The 18,240-nt window shown below is 40.2% G+C and overlaps 1 protein-coding gene across 6 annotated transcripts in view; it reads left to right on the forward strand.

The window, feature by feature from the left end:
• KCNC2 (potassium voltage-gated channel subfamily C member 2) overlaps window positions 1–18,240 on the forward strand; it is a gene marked incomplete at both ends in the record, with an annotated part of 104,494 nt that overhangs the window by 77,897 nt on the left and 8,357 nt on the right. For all 6 annotated transcript variants that reach the window (XM_084267788.1, XM_084267790.1, XM_084267786.1 and 3 more), the window contains one exon: window positions 17,086–18,016. In XM_084267788.1, coding sequence (XP_084123914.1) covers window positions 17,086–18,016 — 931 coding nt within the window. The remainder of the gene's footprint in view (window positions 1–17,085; window positions 18,017–18,240) is intronic.

Below are 18,240 nucleotides of genomic sequence, written 5' to 3' on the forward strand. Positions count from 1 at the left end.
CTGTAGTGTGGGTTGTACATTGACTCCTTAGAGACTTTAACATGGTCTTTCACCTCCAGTGTGAGAATCTTAACCCCCAGCTACTGTCTGTTGTGATGGGAAACCTCTTTTGTGGGGGGGAAAGATCACAAATGGGATTCTTTCCTGGAGAAACTGGAATTTCTAATTAAAATTTCAGGATCAGTTTTGTCTGTGAATAACTGCAGCTTTTCACCTCTTGGATTGCATTATTTTAGAAATTGAAGTAACATCATGCAAATAATGTGCTAGAACTAAGGGAGTTGACCAGACATTATGATTTTTCAAACTGGAACATTTCCAGAGGTTGTATAACACCTCCTTATGTCCTCCCACCCAGAAATATATTGAGATTTATGGGATGAAGAAGTTTGACAGTTTTCAGTATTCTTGGAAAATTCACTGCCAGAGAAAGTTTTTAAAAGACTTAAGTGCCATATTCATGTGTTAAGACTATCTTGGATAAACAGGTAATGTATCAATGTCCACAATCAGCATAAAGAAAGGTATTATTAGAAATATGTTATTCACATGCAAGTATGTAGGCTTGGAGGGCATCTGATGTATGGCCTGAGACAGGAGCATTGTTCTCCACACCAGAATTTGCCACTAAAAGTGCCAGCACTATGCCATCCTTCCTGACGCTCTCAGTAAAGTGCAAATGTTCTGGAGCTGCTGGTGGCTGTTACTGGTCACCGCGTTTGTGTCCCACTCTATGTGGTACCAATGCAGAAAGTGTGCTCTAGCATCCAGGGTTCAGTTTCACATGAATGAAGTAGATGCAAGAGGACATATTTGGACCAAGAAAGAAAAATTCCAAACCCAACCAAAACCAAACCCAAAGCACAACAGACTTACACAAATACCCTGACTTATACCTGGTCTATCATTCACTGAATAGGAATTTTTCATTTCACCTAGAAATGACATTGAAATGAGAGGTCTGAAGGTCTGGGAAGCAACCAGATATGTTTTATATGAGGAAGTTAGGTATAGTCCTTTCTTGCACTGGGACATCTGGAGTAGTGGCCTGGGAGCTGCCTCCCTTGCTGTGGTCAGATGGAATTGAGTTTGAAATTAGGAAGCAATAGTGTAACCTGGGACCCAAAATCACAGACCGCACATTGTATCTTCATTGTTTTCCTCTAGAGGAGAACTCGGTTGGTAGATAGTAGTCACTACTGCTGTTGTGAGATAAGGTGATGAGTTTCTTGCATTACTAAAATTCCTCTTCGTAGCAACATTCTTCCACTTGTTGAGTGGACATGGTGGTCCCAACTTTTGTACATGGCCTGGGTCCTGCAGCATATTCATCTGATAGTCCCTATCTCCCTAGGGACCAAATTCAGAATTGCACTGTGAGATGTGCACCAAAACTGCAGGTCAAACACAATGAAGTATAAGCAATCTGTATTTGAAGTGGAACTAGCATATGTATAAACATAGCAGGCATGGTAAACATAGCATAGCTGGCAAATCCAACTCATGAATAGTACTTTTTTGAGGTGCTCATGTGTTGAGGGCAGGAGAAATACCTGACTGTCTGAGGTAACGTTTACATTATAACATATCCTTTACTAAAGGAAGAAGCAGACTTTTTATTCCTAAGACAGAGCAGAAAGAAGACCCCTGTTTGTCATGTGCTGCAAACCAGAACGAACTCTCTGGTGCATTTAGGTTTGCTTTGGTTTCCCCCACTCTTCCAGTTCTGTCTCATGCCATCTCTTACTGTGTCTCTGCTCTTGCTTGACAAAATAATCCTGCACACTGCAAGTGATAACTATGTTAGACTATTTTAGTGAGCATCAGATCTCCTAGAAGCTTCAGTCCAACAACCTCCCCCTCAAAAAAACCCAAACCACAAGCCTGTATTTAAATACAAGTTGATGTTTTAAAGCAGTCATTACAATACTGAACATCTTAAGGGGCAGGGTCTTAAAGGCTGAGAGACATTTATGAGTAAGAGTGGTTTTGTTAGGAATTAGGAGGCTATAAAGAACACAGTCACCATTAGCATCCTGCTAATGTTTTTGTTTTGTTTTCAGTTTCCCCAAGAGTTACCAGGGCAAATTTCATTAGACACCAGGGAAATGGTCTCTCTTTCAAATCCTGAAGAAGCAAACCATCTGGAAAATTAGCGATGGAAATGGCTTATCTTCATATTCTACATCTTGAGCTACAGAAGAGTGAGTAGGTGAACTGATGAAAAAGAGCTGAAGAAACAAGGTGAAAATGAAGACTGAGCCTGCCACTAGATTTCTCTGCTTGTATGCTGTTAAATAAAGTTGTTTTTCTTGGCATGCGTCGTTTTGTCAAGATGTTGTATGACTGTCAGTGATCTGTACACAAAGAGAATTTATTACCCTTCGAATCAGGACTGCAAAGCCCTAAATAAAAACCAGAGAGTTCCCCAAAGCCCAGTTTGCTACTTTATAAACACCACCAGTGACCGACCTCCGCTGCTGTGTCACATGCATATTTCAGCAGCGACAACACTTGTAAATCTGTGTATGAGCAACCTGCTCCTTATTTAAGAGAAGTCTGCAGACAGAAATAACCAGTCCTGAAAGGAATGTGCCAGCAGTAAATATCCCATGTAGGCCTTAAACTGGAAACAGGAACTGTGTGATGTGCCTCAGTGCAGCGTTGTGTGCTGCTCCTTTTGCAGATGCGTTCACAGTCTCTAATGAGCATAGTCTGCTGGTGTTGGCAGCGGTGGCAATTTGTTCCACCCAGAGTTCCTACTCTCTGCATAATCAAGAGCAAGATGTCAGAGATGTCAAAGAATCCCTTTATTGCGTGATTCTGGTCTTCACCACAGAAACTCTCTCTAGACAACTGCGTTCCCATGAGGCAAAGTTTCCAAGGCATGCTGCAAACCCTACCTTTCACTGCTGTGAGGATCACTGTAAAGATACCAGCCCAAAAGATAATCAGTGCTATTATTTTCCTTCAGGTAGCTCAAAATCCTAGTGGCATGGAGCAAGAACTGCCCCAACCAACTCAATAGCATGTAGACTGTGACACATAAATGATAATTAAGGCATTGATATTGCTGGCTGCTTTACTGCAGATGAATTTTAGCCATCCAAGACATCCAAATATTTATACTAACTTTATATTTCTTCCCATGCCCCTTTGTGTGGAGAATTTAATAAAAAAGATCCTGGAACAGGCCCACAGTGTATATTCTACTATTGATTTTTCATAAATAAGCTGTTAATGTAATTTTTAAAAATAAATAAATGGGATTTAGAATCACAAGGCAAAGAATAATGGTATTTATTTTCTGAATGAATGTTACACCTCTGAAAGCAACTTAATTGTTGTACAAAGGAAAAGTGCAGCAGGCAGACAGGGGCTTTCCTCAGCAGTTTGGGAAGGCTGCTTCTGAAGCCTGCCAGATTGGGGTGATGTCTGGCTCAGCACCTGGTTCTGACAGGTTTGACACAGGAATTCTTTCCTTGGTTCTCCCAAGGTAACAAGGCAAGTCCCGTATGGTTCCCCTCTGCTACTCACAAGTTCTCTCTCATCTGTCACAAGCTTTTGGTTAAAAAAAAATCTTCTGATGGTCTGTGCAAAACATCGCTCGTGTTTGTCATTGTGCTAATTAGTCCAACCCTGAGTATAAGGATTAGTGTCAGTCCCTAGGGCAAACTGGTGGTAAAGCTCTAAGAGAATGTTTAAGCTAAATAATGTTGGCAATGCAGATGCTTTTAAATAATAGGAATATATTTGAAATGGTGCTGTACGCGGCTTCAATGCTAATGCTTGCAATGGCGATAGCTTAGAACATAATCTATGTATTAAATAAATGTGTAAATTGGATTTGGAAATATTCATGGGGACAGAGGGCTAGAGAAGCCCCTTGGGTCTTTCAGTCCAATTCTCTGTTATCACAGACCCAATGTCATATAATCCCTCTCATAAACTTGTGTAATCTTTTTCATATGCTTAAACATGCTTCTCTCAGGATCTAGACGAGGGACTTGAACTATCTTTCATCTCAGTTCAAGTGTCTGCTTTGAACAGGGCAGGAATGAAATCTGAACGTCACAGTTGTCTGAGTATCCTAATAACTGTTGTGCTGGTGACTTTGCTCTTTCTTCAGTTCCTTTTCTCTATTCAATTGAACTGTCACTTCTGCATCCCTGGAGACAGGGACAAGTGGAATTTTAATGTATTAAAACCTACAAGTGTGCTATATATATATATTTTTTTTTACCTGTCTTCAGAAAAACTTTCAACAAGATTCTGGGCAACTGATTGACCAATGCAAATTTTTTGCGCCATGGAGTCAGAAGATGCATCTGAAAAAACAATGTGTATGTATGAACTAGTGTTGTCTGGGGTGATGTGCTCAGTTCCTGAGAGTCCGGATAAGCCTAGCTGACTACTGTTGCAATGAATAATTCACTGTCTCTAAATTTAGCTTTGATCTATGTGATTGTGTTGTGAGCTTGAAACATACTCACATAGATCATGCACAGAAGCATTAATGGCCTTACCCGTCCCCCTCTCATAAAAATGCCCTTCTGACCTCAAACTGTTCTCTAAGTGCATCACTCTTTCAGCTGTACCAGTGTTAGGGTACACAGTTCATCACTTTAGGTGTCTCAAAGATTTTTTGTAAAACCTTGAAAGACTTTTCACAGGCTACTGTGAGATCATGAAGGAATTCCAAGGACACTGTCTTGTCTGACCTAGGGAAAGGTTAAAATGGAGATATTGTTTTTATTTTATATACTATCCAGGGATTTGACTATATAAAGGCATAAATCTTCCTCTAAAGAGGAACTGTTTTAATTTTATTAGACAGTGGATTTGTTTAATTAAGGTCAGCATTTATCCTATGCTCCCTTCTGTTTTCCTGGCATCTAGCTGATGTGGGGGAGGAAGCCTTCAGCCTCAGAATGAGGCTGGGTTTGAAGGAGACATAATATCTTTCATTAGACCAGTAATTTGGTGGAAAAAGCAGATGACTTTGTAAGCATGTGTGCCCTTCAGGTTCAAATATATAAGTCATAGAAACCACAAGTACACTGGCATGAAAGTCCTGATGAGTTTGTGAAGGGAAGCAAAAAAGATACCCCAGAGCGTCTGGGTCAGTGGACCATGGAGTGGTATCATCATGTCAGAGAAGAAGGGCTTGAAGATCCTCTAGAAATATGGAGGGAGGTAGAAACATACAGACTGAGATCAAGAGGAAAACAGGGTTGACTGAGAAAACAGCCTGGGACAAAGAGCTAGGGGCAGCCTGTGAAGAGAGGGCTGAGGCTGGAGGAGGACCCTGGAAACATGGGAGGTGCATCAGGCCTGGAGGTAGAGTTGTACATGAAAATAAGGAGTGACTGGAGATGCAGGACATGGGTTTAAAAATTAGGTAAGAACAGCTCAGAAGAAGAGAGGAGGAAAGTCTGGGATCCATCTGTAAACCTGAGGAGCAGAGCTGGGGTTGAGAAAAGGAGTGAAGGACAAGGAAGAGACAGTACCAGGGGAGGGGGACACGGGAGTCTGAAATGCAGAAAGGAGCAAGCTATGGACACATGGGGGGAAAAAAACCCTGGCTTTTCATATCATAACCAAGAAGTGTGAGACTTCCAAGTCTCAGCACTGCATGCTCTAGCACAAGTCAGTGAAACTACTCCTGTTCTTGGCTCCCCTGCCAGTGCGAATGACAGAGGGGTTTTGTCTACTGGATTGCGACTGTGATAGCTCATGTAGGCAGCCATAGGAGGAAGTTTCTGGGCTCATCATTTGCTTTTATGAAATCTAGATTATTCCAGAGCTACATTGGAAGCTCATCATTAAACCACTACACCAATCAACCAAGATTTAGGCAGTGCTGTAGTCTAGATAGCCTATTCATTATGTTTATGCTTTCCCATTACTAATGCGCAATCGTGACACAAGGGTACAAATCAATCAAACTGTATTGTATTGCTGTGGAGTAGGTATGAAACATTTAAACCATGGTGCTTAGTTACTATAAGGAAGAAGCATCTTCCAGTCGAGACAGACCTGCTAATCAGCTGCTTGAAAGCTCTGCGTACGGTTTTGAATAACACGGAGATGGGTCCGTCCCTCAATTTTAAGAAATAGCTTGGTAATTTATGTTCCAGCACTTGCAGTAGGAGTCTTATTATGTTGTACAGAAAAAACACAGGCCTGGAAAAGTTGTAAATAATTCCAGTATGTTTCTATTAGTTTTGGGATGTCAAAAAAAAAGTTTTGTGGTTTGGTTGGAAGGTTTCTCTGGTGAAAGCTAAGATGGGCTCTATTACAAATCTTAATGGATTTCAAGCCTCAAAATCTTAAAGTTTTCTAAATATGCTCAAGTAATTTTAAATTAGACCATCAGACTTGTTTTGAGCGAGAAAAAGAGTAGGCATAAATGAGCCTGAGTACTTAAGTGAGACAGAGATGATAGGGCTGAAAATGTTTCTGTAATTTTAATGGACACGAGATTTATGTACTAGGCAAACTACAGTATAATAGAATTTTCATGAATTTGTCTTCTTAAGAATTTCTCTCTTTTCTCCATTTGTCTGCATGAGTGTGAAAGTCTATTAATAATAAATAGTATTATCCTGAAGACTTTTTTTTTTTCCCCAGTTTTGACCCATTGAGCGAAACGAAACCTTTTCCTGATAAATCAAGGGCGGGAAGCAAGCTACTGCCTGTGTAGTATTTCAAGTTGCCAGGTCCCAGAGTCTGCTCTCTGCTGTAATGGTGTGAACAGCGGGTAGTCTAGAGAAGGGAAACAAAGCATACAGAGAGGCTAATTTGACTCAGCATGTAAATTTGGAATTGCCTGAAATGGGTCCTTCAAAATCTTCCTTCTTCAGCCCTCCAGAGAATTTTAGCTTTTTTTCAGAGGATACTCTCTTAGTAGAGAGGCTCACTTGGCCTCTAAATATCTGATACCAGACCCAGAATATGGACTGAGAAATCCTTTTCTTTCTCATCTCTGCTGTGACTCCAGGAAGAACATCCTTTGCATTTTTGCAGCCAGTAGAAGTATTTGCCTATTTCAGTGCATAGATTTATAGCAATGTTTAATGAATGAGTGGCAGTGGTTTGCTTATCAGGCCGTGTAACCACACAGACTTACTCAATAAAGCAAGGTCAAAGTAAGCCTTGCTGATGCTTTTTTGAAAAAATAAATAAAATTGCTGGAATATAAATGCCAGATCTAGTTAAAAAAATCATCACATCTGGCTGTAAAACCTAAAACATTGCTGGGACAGTCAGAGCTCAGAAAGACCACAAGTAAAACAAGCTTGATAAATTCAAGTGGATGGGAAAAGGAAGCTTCTGGAGGCAGCATAATTGCTTTTCCAGCACTTCTGCTGAGTATTCAGGAGTGAAAAATAGGCAGTGGGATGTATGTTTTGTGTCGATCTGACATGTTTGACTTAGCCACTCAATGGAACAACAAAAGCAGATGATTTTGATTTCTCTAGTGGGAAACCATGTTGGTCATTTAGGAAATAGTCATTTTCTTGGATGGAGTAGAAGGGAATGTTCCGTGCAGCAGATCAGTTCTGTCCCAGAGACACCCACTGCCTGTAGTTTTGGGCCCCTCAGTACAAGAAAGACACTGAGATGCTGGAGCGTGTCCAAAGAAGGGCAGCGAAGCTGGTGAAGGGTAAAAAGCACAAGTCCTATGAGGAACGGCTGAAGGAACTGGGGTTGTTTAGCCTGGAGGAAAGGAGGCTGAGGGGAGACTTTATCGCTCTCTACAACTACCAGAAAGGAGGTTGTAGCCAGGTGGATATTGGTCTCCTCTCCCAAGTAACAAGCCATAGGACAAGAGGAAATGGCCTTAAATTGTGCCAGGGGACACTGAGGTTGGATGTCAGGAAAGCTTTTTTCACCAGAAGGGTTGTCAAGCACTGGAACAGGCTTCCCAGGGAAGAGGTTGAGTGACCATCCCTGGCGGTAGTTCAAGAAATGTAGATGTGGTGCATAGAGACATGGTTTAGTGGTGGGCTTGGCAATGCCAGGTTAATGGTTGGACTTGATGATCTTTAAGGTCTTTTCCAACCCAATTCTATGATTCTTTGATTCTGTGATCTTCCCAGTGGCTCAGCAGAGGCAAGACTTTCCATCCTGAGCAGCAGAACATATGTCTATAATCAGTTTTGAATCCTTTGGGAAGATATATGTCACTTAAACGCAATTAAAATGCAGTATAATTTGTAACTCTGGTTTCTTTGTGATCTGCTTTAAAATGTAAATGTGCCTAAGATTTGTTGAGTCAGATATGTATCTGGGTTACACTGGTGTCACGCTGCTGATTTGCCTGACAACTGAGCTAGAGCGACTTAATTGTGGACCTGGATTTCTGAATATGAAAAGTGGCATTTATCACCTTTTTATTTGTGCTCCTGCTTGTAATGAAAGACAACTGCTTTGTAAAACTATGACAAATGGGAAAAGAATGAGCAAGCAAGAGAACAGTTGTGTTCCCACTACTACATACAGATGGTAGCCACTCTGAGCTGTAAATACTCCCGCACTATAAGTCTACGCATAGCGTGTTACTTGTAGGCTGCTCTTAAACCGTATATCAATAACAGTATATTGATATATAGATTTTTTTCATTCAAATACGACTGTCCACAGAATTGTAGCAGCAGAATGTTAATCATTAAACTGAATGTGAAATAATGCTAGCAGGTGAGAGTACAAATGGAGAGGAACTGTACTGGGGATTTGAAAACAGGAGACTTATTTTCCACAGGATGAAAACTAAAATATTGACAAGAACAGTGCTAACTGGGGCTTGATGTTTAAGAAAACATAATGCTATGAGTCTCTCAACTAGGATGCTAAGGTTGGGTTGTTAAATCTTCATGTAGACGTTTAGAAGAGCATTTAAAGCTCATGTTCCACCTTACGTCCCCAAAGGAGGATGAGTTACAGATTTTTAGAGATATTATATACATCTTTTTTTGGTGCCTGATGCTTCATGCATCATGTTTTTGTTTTTCCCTTGGAGACATATTTAAAATGCTGAGTCTGTATCCATTCCTTAATCTTTGGAGAGTGATAATGTGAGAGATTATGATTTATGAGTGTTGAAGCAAACTGATAGTATATTTGCCTTGAGTTTACATTTCAAATGCCAATAGTTTGGTTAGTAGCTACTGATGGTATTTGGTTTCTTACTCTGTACACCCAGATGCAATGCACTGAAAATGCATCACACCATAAAAACATATGTGATTTTTCCTTTCCCTTTTTTTTTTTTTTGTTTTGTTATCTTGTGAAATGAAAATTTTCCAGGGGGACCTTATAGCTAAGGAAGGATACCAATAAGGAACAGAATCATGAAGACACTGATGATATGTTTGGTGAGATATTTGGGTTTGTGTAAAATGAACATCAATATTTAAGTTTTACCCCACAGAACATTAAACCATATATAGAAGTAAGAAGTAAGGTCGACACAAAGGCTCATTCTGCAATCACATTGAGAGTTTAGCAGTCTCCTGATAGCCAGATGAAATTAAACAGAAGAAAATAGTCCATTGTGTTAAAACCAGAAATGAGGACAATATGTCAAATCTAAATCCAGAGACAACTCTTTTTAAAGCTGGAAATGATATCTAATTCTGTGATTTCATTCCAATGATAGTTGCTACTCGTTAGTGAAGCAAGCTATGTAATCTACAAATAAAGTTTCTTTTTCTGCTTATGCAACATCCATAGCCCAGTCATAGTCTCACTGAACACCCAAATCCCTCAAATTTACTGGAACTTTTATGGGATTTTTTTTTAAAGACACTGTGTTGATATGACTAAGCAGCTATAAAACTAGATTAAGAAAACATCATCGCTACTTAGTTGTCACTGACTGAAAATAGTATGTGATTGGCTTTGTTCCCTGTTTGACCGAGTCTCAAATCTATAGAACAAAAGGTATTAAACAAAGTAATTGGGGGTTTGAATTCCTGGAAGAATAAAAAAGGCTTTTGCAGAATACTATGGGACAAATATATGGAATATTTAAAGGAACAAAGACTTTTCTTTCCCAAACCACGTGAGGAAAAAAAAATCAATAGTAGATTAGAATGTTTATAATGGGAATATTTAAGTTCATATAACCACTTATGACCATCTTACTCTAAGAAAAGTGTTGATTAATGAGTCTTAGAGTACATAGGAATAAAAACTGTCAAGGCCAGTTTTGTAATGAATATATGACACTCAATTTTTGCAATCAATGAGATTGGATGCATTTAATGCATAGTTTGGCTTTCTTACATTGTCAGGGGTAGGTAGGACGAAGAAACAGAATCAGTTATTTTTTCAAATAATTTAAATTGTAATCTGAACTATGAAAAGATAGAGCTTAAACTAACAGATGTGAAATCACAAGAAGTAAGTCTGAAAACTCCAAAGTATGAAAATTTATTTTTCTTGTTTCAAAATGGGTATGATATTAAGAAAATGAATATTGTTTCTCTTTTAAGTACCCAACAGAAAAATTACTCTCTTTTGAGGCTTCTTTTTAGCACAAATGCTTTGGTGGGAAAACAATGAACTCATGTCTCTGGAAATTCCCCCACTCTTGTGTTGGTCAGAAAAAGTTTAAAGTCAATCAGTAAACTCTTACCTTTTGTAATGAAAGCAGGATTTTGGTTTCAATAGCAAACAAGCTGTCAAAGCTGATACAAGGAATAAAACTCAATCTCTTTTTTATGCCCATCTCCCTGTAGATTTATTTTTAGTCTAACTGTGATGGGGAGGATTATTGGTGGGTTTTTTTTAATTGTTTAAAATTCCAGCAACATGTATGCATCATGTTTCATAATGTGCCTGTGAAGATATTTATTTAAAGCAACATTATCATCATTTTTCTTTAAAGGCAATTCTGTACCTGCATTAGATAATATTAAACATTGTATTTCCAAGGGCTTATTAAATATTCAGTAGTTTTCTTTTTCTGTATTCAAGTGTGTCAAGGGCAAGCCTTCTAAGTCCTGTAATGAAACTCAAATGAATTAGCTGAACCTTAAAAGCTGCTATTGAATACTCACGTCAGAAACTATACATTACATGGTGAGGGAAGTTGAAAGAGGAAGTCTTGAGTTCCAACCCAAGTACAAGTTGTATCCAGACAGGATACAGACTTTCTGGGAAAATACTGAAAAGTACTTTAAGATTTCTATTCAAAATGTAACTATGAAACAAGAAGGGTGACTGTGACTACCAACAATTAACCTCTTCACTGACTATGACCATTTTATCTTTATGGTGGTTTGACCCTGGCTGGAGGCCAAAGCCACTCTATCCCTCCCCTTTTCAGTTGGACAGGGGAGAAAATATATAATGAGAGGCTTAGGTGTCGAGATAAGGACAGGAAGAGACCATTCCACAATTAGTGTCATGGGCAAAACAGACTCAACACAGAATAAAGGAAAGAAAACTCTCTAATTGCTGCCCTGCACAACCAGTGACACCAGAGTTGGGTAATGAGAAGCGCTGCCAGATCTTAAAGCCCCTTCCCCCCATCCCTCCCTTCTTAGCAGACTTCATGCTAGTCATAATTTCGCTCCCTTCTTCCCCCACTGTGGGTGGGCATTCCTCACACCCTTCCCCTACTGCAGCGTGGGGTCCCACCCACAGGAGACAGTCCTCCATGAATTTCTCCAACATGAGTTCTTTCCCACAGGGCTTCAGCTCTTCACCAGCTGCCCCAGCGTGGGTCACTGCTATGGTGGACAGTCATAGAATCATAGAATGTCTCAGTCTCTCAGGCCCAGACTGCTCCAGCCTGGTTTTTCTCGGGGTCACAAGCCTTCCACCTCAACAAACTTAATCCGATGTGCGTCTCTCTCTCTTGTCTCTGTGTCTCTCTCTTAATGGGCTGCAAGCGCTGGCAGAGGCTTGCTGCAATGTGGGTGACAGCATCTTCTGTATGTCTCCACCTGCTCCAGTGTGGGGCCTCTCCACAGGCTGCAGGTGGGGTCTCAGCCTTTTTCATGGGCTGAGAGGACTCACCCACCCCCCCATGGGTTTCTACACAGGCTGCAGGGGCATCTTTCTCTCCGGCACCTGTGGTGCCTCCTCCCACTCCCCCCTTCATTGGCCTTAGTGCCTACACAGTTTCTTGCATCTTCTCACTCCCTTCTCTGGTGGCAAAAAGTGGCTGCTTGCATTTTTTGCAGAGAGCTTCTGGCTGATTCTTGCAGAAGCCACCCCTGCAGCCCCCCCTTCTCCACCAGAATCCAGCCTCGCAAAACTACAATCTTGGAAAACTAAATAATAAGTAGAAATGGCCTGTTTTAAACATGTGGGATGTACAGACAAAGCACATCTTGAATATAGAGTAGCATGAGTCTGGTTGTATGAATATGAATAACACACCTGAGTGCGAGGATCAGTTTTTATGTCTGTTGCTGGTTTATTTGGAGTGTCTGTAAGCTGATAAAACTTCTAAGTTAATAAACCTTCTAAGCTGATAAACCTTAGAATGAGTTAAGTCAGGTCCTGTCTACATCACAGGACGACATCAGATTGTGCAACCAGTCCTGAGTCTGGGTTTGCATTGGAGAGGAAACCTGGGCAGGCAGGCTGGGTGTGAGCCACAGCATCCTCTGATCAGGTGCCTTTTCCTACTGTGAAATCCAGACATGGCCTACAAGACTGTTTTCAGGTTATTTGCAGCCACAAATTTTAAAGTGACCTTAATTTCTTCAAGGCGTGTTAGGAGCTACGTTCAATGTAAAACATGTCATTGGACGTACAGAGGTTCTGATAATCCACAGACTGCTCAATTTGCAGTCCTAGAATCAGTTGCCATTTTGGAAATGTCTTTAAATTCAGAGCAACTCAGTTCCTCATGGGACACTGGATTCAAAATAGGAATTATAAAGTTTTCTGCTTCCAAGTTATCTGCAGGCATCTGTCACGCTTTAGATTTATATGCTTCATTAAAAATCACGTTGTAGATGATTAATCCACTTATGTGAACATCAGTAGAACTCGGCAACAGAGCTTGGCTGGTGATCCTGTCAACTAGAGAAGCTGGGAGCTGAAATGTGTACCACCGTTTTCTGAAATGTGATGCTGACACACATGAACAAAATTGGGTGCACGCTGCCTTCAAAATGTGAGCAGAGGGAATCAGCAGCCTACTGAGAGCTTTAACTACTTAATGAGGAACATTTGGATGCTGTGTGTTACATACCGAACATTTTAGTAACTTTTAACTGCTCTCTTCTGGCAAAAACGGACTGAACTGTTTATTAATTCCATTTGTATTAATTTCAATTTTGAAAAAAGCTGTTTTGGTGGCCCTGGAGTGACTTGAGTGTCTGTACAACCATTCTCTTTCTTAGAAAGGCATTGTCCATTGGGGAAAAAAAAGAAATCCAAAATGAAGAAAGGTAATTTAATGCATTGAAATAAATGAGAAGCAACTACTTTTTTTTTTTTTTTTTTTTTTTTTTTTACTTTTAAGAAATGAGAAAAGGATTGTGATTATTTGGATCTTATTTAAAAATTTTTCTTAAACTTTTCTTTCCAGTTTCAAGCCATGTTCTTGGGGCACAATGGTTTGCTTAAAAAAGGGAGTTGATGAAGAATTTTTGCTGTATACCAAGGGTGAATTTGCCTTGTTAAGTAGCCAAAACAAGTTGTTAGAACTTCTCAGAGTGAATTGTTGTTAATGATTTGAACAAGAAATTTTGTCTTCCTGTGACCTTTCTGAAATTAAGATCAGGATAGCTCCTTTTAGATTTATGTTTCATAAAAAAAAAAACCCAAAAAAAAAACCAACCCAGAAGCTGTGAGTGTACCCCAGTTATTGTGGACACTGGCAGGATTGAGGAAGATAATTTGGTTGGCCCCATCCACCAGAGAATCTGGGAGTTTGGATCTGTACTGACTTTGTACGCAATGTGGTCCTTGACCCAATAAACAAAAATGGATGTGTTTTTAGAGGCTCATTACCTTCAAAAGGAGAGAAGATGGAATTAGGAGGAAGCACAAGGATAGCATAAAGTGAGGATAGCACATGACAATTTAATTTCTATCATTACAACTGTTTATGAAACATGGCAGAGTCTTTTCAATACATTGCTTGTTATGTAACACAGCACCCCTACTAGGTGCTGTGCTCTGTTCAGAATGTCCTGATCCAAGGAGTTTGCAGTTTAGAACAAAAAGCAACAAGAGATAAAAGGAATGAGGGTCTTTGCTAATTTTACATTGCTATGAATGGAAATTGCAGGATTGACAAGAAATCAGTCACCAGATTAATATTTTTTCCTTGCCTTTGTTTGTTCCACACTCTGAAAGATGATTGTCTTTAGGATAAAAGAGCAGGATACTCAGCAGGTTTTGAAAATAATGTCTTTTTCCTTTAGGGATAATAAAGTGCCATGGAATGTAGGTGCACAGTTAAAAATTTCGAGCTGCTTTGCCAAGTGCAAAGTGCACCGAGGCTTTTCACAGTGCCAATGCTGAGCAAAACAGTAATAAATAGCTTGTCAGGCAGTTCTATCCGCAGTTCATCTCTTGGTATTTGGCATCTTTTTAGAGGGACCTGAACTAGAATGGAGTCCCTTTCTGAAACACAGCCCAGAAACAGGTGCCAAGTAGTTACATACTGTTAGATTCAAGGCACAGCTGAATGCATTTTTAATCCTTATTATACCTGAGTTAATAGTAAATTTAAGTTTGGCTAAGTTGAATGTAATTTTCTGTTCTTTTCAGACAAAAAAAATGCTCACAGTTGCCTGAAATCATCAAACCGTTGCCGTTAGAGGTTGCCCAATATTTTATCTATTAAAAGTTCTCACCCAGACTCCAAACTACAGTGCTGAATTAGCTTCAGTGATCCTCCACTCCACAAATTTGTTTGCTTTTTACCTCCTTCACCATGCAGAAAGATTCTGGAGGATGGTCTAGAGCATCCCAAGGGATATTCTTAGCCCACAGGTAGCTTAGAGTCTGATAAATTCAGTGTCTGTGCTAGAGAGATTTCATGAAAGCTCTCCTGAGATTAATTCGCTCAGGTAATATAAATCTGGTTGTATTTGCTGACTCGAGTTGTTTCACACAAGCTTGAAGCATTTTGGTGTATGTTGGTGTCAGGTGCCAGGAAGAAATGAGCTATGAACACGCAGCAGTTCTGTAGTTAAGACAAAGCCAGAAAAGCCTGCTCAGTAAAAATCAGCCAGACAGTGTAAGATTGTTTGCTTAGCTTGTGATTCGAAGTTTGGACTGGATGAAAAGTGTTCAGTTCAGTCACTGAGTCAGTCCTTTCTGAAAGATAACAGATTTAGACCGTTTGTAATTGAGGGGCTTGGTGTAATAACTTTGTTTCATTGATTGAGGAAAGAAAGCCATAAACAAGGTGCAAATCTCTGATATAGGTAGATATATGAGAGGTTTTGATAGATCGATATATCTTATGAGTCTGAGTATAATAAATTTGCCAGGCCTGCATTATAAATCTAAACTCCTTTCTTGGAATAAAAGCAATTCTCTCTTTTGTTGTAGAGGCAACATTTGGTTGTCTAACTAATGTTCTGTGTTAGAAAAATGCAACCATTCAGTATTGTACCAGTCCAAATGAACTCCTGTGGTACACAATACTAAATCTGTGTGCTAATATTAAATTTGGTGATTGATACCCAAGCACACAAAATCAGTTCTGCTGCAGTGTTGCAGCCTGGTTAAAGTGACAGAACAGAGTCATTTTTGCTTATGGCTTCTGTTCTGTCTCCTTTGTAACTAGATTTTTTTCCAATGACATTCAAGATTTTGGTGTGATAACATGCCAGCATCTTGCTGCTGTTTTTTCTCTTGACTGAACCACTGGGACCTGGACTCTTCAGCTGCCTTTTCCAGCAGTCTGGTTGTAGAGGATATAATCTTTGATTTCTCCTTGCTGGGCTTCTTTAAGGTACTCAGTTTCAGATTGGGGATTAACAGTAAAATTCTCTGAGAAATTTGTAAGTAATATAAAGGGAAACATAAAGTACATTATTCTTATTTACTAAAATAAATAATATGAAATGGATGAAGAGTCTGCCTCCAGATCCCTATCATATTTTTGTATTACTAGCAAGTGACAGTTTAAATTTATAAAAATCCAAAGCCAATATGGTTAGTCATTTGCTGCCATTTTGAAAGAAATACTTCTTTCTTGCTACCATGCCGTGGTACAATTTCAAGCTGTGAGATATGTAAGGAAGCACATCGGCACTAGATATTTCTGAAAACTTCTTTAGGCATCTTTTTATCTCTTTGGGCCCCTAACACCTTCAGAAGTCTTAAAGTCTTGGAAAAATTTTCTCCAGGATAATACTGGCTGTAAAATGTCTGTTAAGCTGAAAATTTAGAATAACAAAAGCCTTGATAAAATGTTAGAAATTTTAGAAATTCCACCAGTCATTTCCTGGCTCAGGGAGGCATTTAAACACATTGTCTATTCATGCACCATGTTATTGCTGTTGGAGTGCTAACACAGTGGTGATGTACTCCTGCTTATAATAATTTAACAATTGTAGCAAACGAACAGTTGCATTCAAAACACCTTCTAATTTGGTGTGTTTTACTGGGTGTAAGAAAGTGTATCCCTCCTTCTAGCTGTCTGGCTCAGTGGTAATTTTTGTAAGATCCTGTCCTGGATATTTTCTTTTCTTCAATGCTTCACTGTGACGGCTGAGTTGAAGATGAGGCAGTAAATGTTTTTTAAGTCCTTAACAACCACTTCTGTGGTTGGTGTGTATGGGTTTGTAAGGTACCTTGACAACTGAATGGTATTCAGATGATTTAGCACAGATTGAGGAATCAGTTGCCACTTTCTGAATGAGTTGCAGCTTGTCATGGTGTCAAAGTCAAGGCTTTTCCTGCTCCAGGATTCCTGGCCTACGCATGAGAGTTGTCTCCCCTGGCCTAGATGCAAAGCTTTATGCATATGAATTTGTAAAACATTTGTGGTTGAATCCATAAAAGATTTAGAATGAACACTGACACTGTGAGTAATAATGTGAAGAGCTGTTTGGTTCTGATGTCTCTTTTTCCCTCTTTTTGTTTCAGTTCATCGCCTTTGCATCTTTATTCTTCATCCTAGTTTCAATCACAACCTTTTGCCTGGAGACACACGAGGCTTTCAATACTATTATAAACAAAACCGAGCCAGTCATCAACGGGACAGAAACTGTGCTACAGTATGAAATTGAGACAGATCCTGCCCTGACGTATGTGGAAGGAGTCTGTGTGGTGTGGTTTACATTTGAATTTTTAGTACGCGTTATTTTTTCCCCCAACAAACTTGAATTCGTCAAAAACCTCTTGAATATCATTGACTTTGTGGCCATCCTACCCTTTTACCTAGAAGTGGGCCTGAGTGGGCTGTCCTCCAAAGCTGCTAAGGACGTGCTTGGTTTCCTCAGGGTGGTAAGGTTTGTGAGGATCCTGCGAATCTTCAAGCTCACCCGGCACTTTGTGGGACTCAGGGTGCTGGGGCACACTCTGCGAGCCAGCACCAACGAATTTTTGCTGCTGATAATATTCCTGGCACTCGGTGTTTTGATATTTGCCACCATGATCTACTACGCAGAGCGGGTGGGAGCCCAGCCTAATGACCCATCAGCGAGTGAGCACACACAGTTCAAAAATATCCCTATCGGCTTCTGGTGGGCTGTAGTCACCATGACCACCCTGGGGTACGGGGATATGTATCCGCGGACTTGGTCAGGCATGCTGGTGGGAGCCCTGTGTGCGCTGGCGGGGGTGCTCACCATAGCCATGCCCGTGCCTGTGATCGTTAACAATTTTGGGATGTACTACTCCTTGGCCATGGCAAAGCAGAAATTGCCGAGGAAGCGGAAGAAGCACATCCCTCCTGCTCCTCAAGCCAGCTCACCCACCTTTTGCAAGACAGACTTGAACATGGCCTGCAATAGCACACAGGGGGACATCTGTCTGGGAAAGGACAACCAGCTGATGGAGCACAACAGATCATCAGGTAGGACCCCACTAGAAATGCATGTCCTATGAAAACACTTTATAGACCAGTATGCTTGGTAGGGGTCAGAAAGCAGCCAGTCTTTCTGCCAGGAGAAGACATAGCTCCTACCCTTCTCCCCTCCAGTGTTTGCGTGTGTCAGTCTCATAGAGGAAAAAATAGGTATAGTGATGTTCCCAAACCTCTATGTAGCTGGTCTATACAGTTTTGCTTGCTCTGTTGAG

The sequence above is a fragment of the Gallinula chloropus genome, assembly GCF_964237585.1.
Source record: "Gallinula chloropus genome assembly, chromosome: 1".
NCBI classification, from domain to species: domain Eukaryota; kingdom Metazoa; phylum Chordata; class Aves; order Gruiformes; family Rallidae; genus Gallinula; species Gallinula chloropus.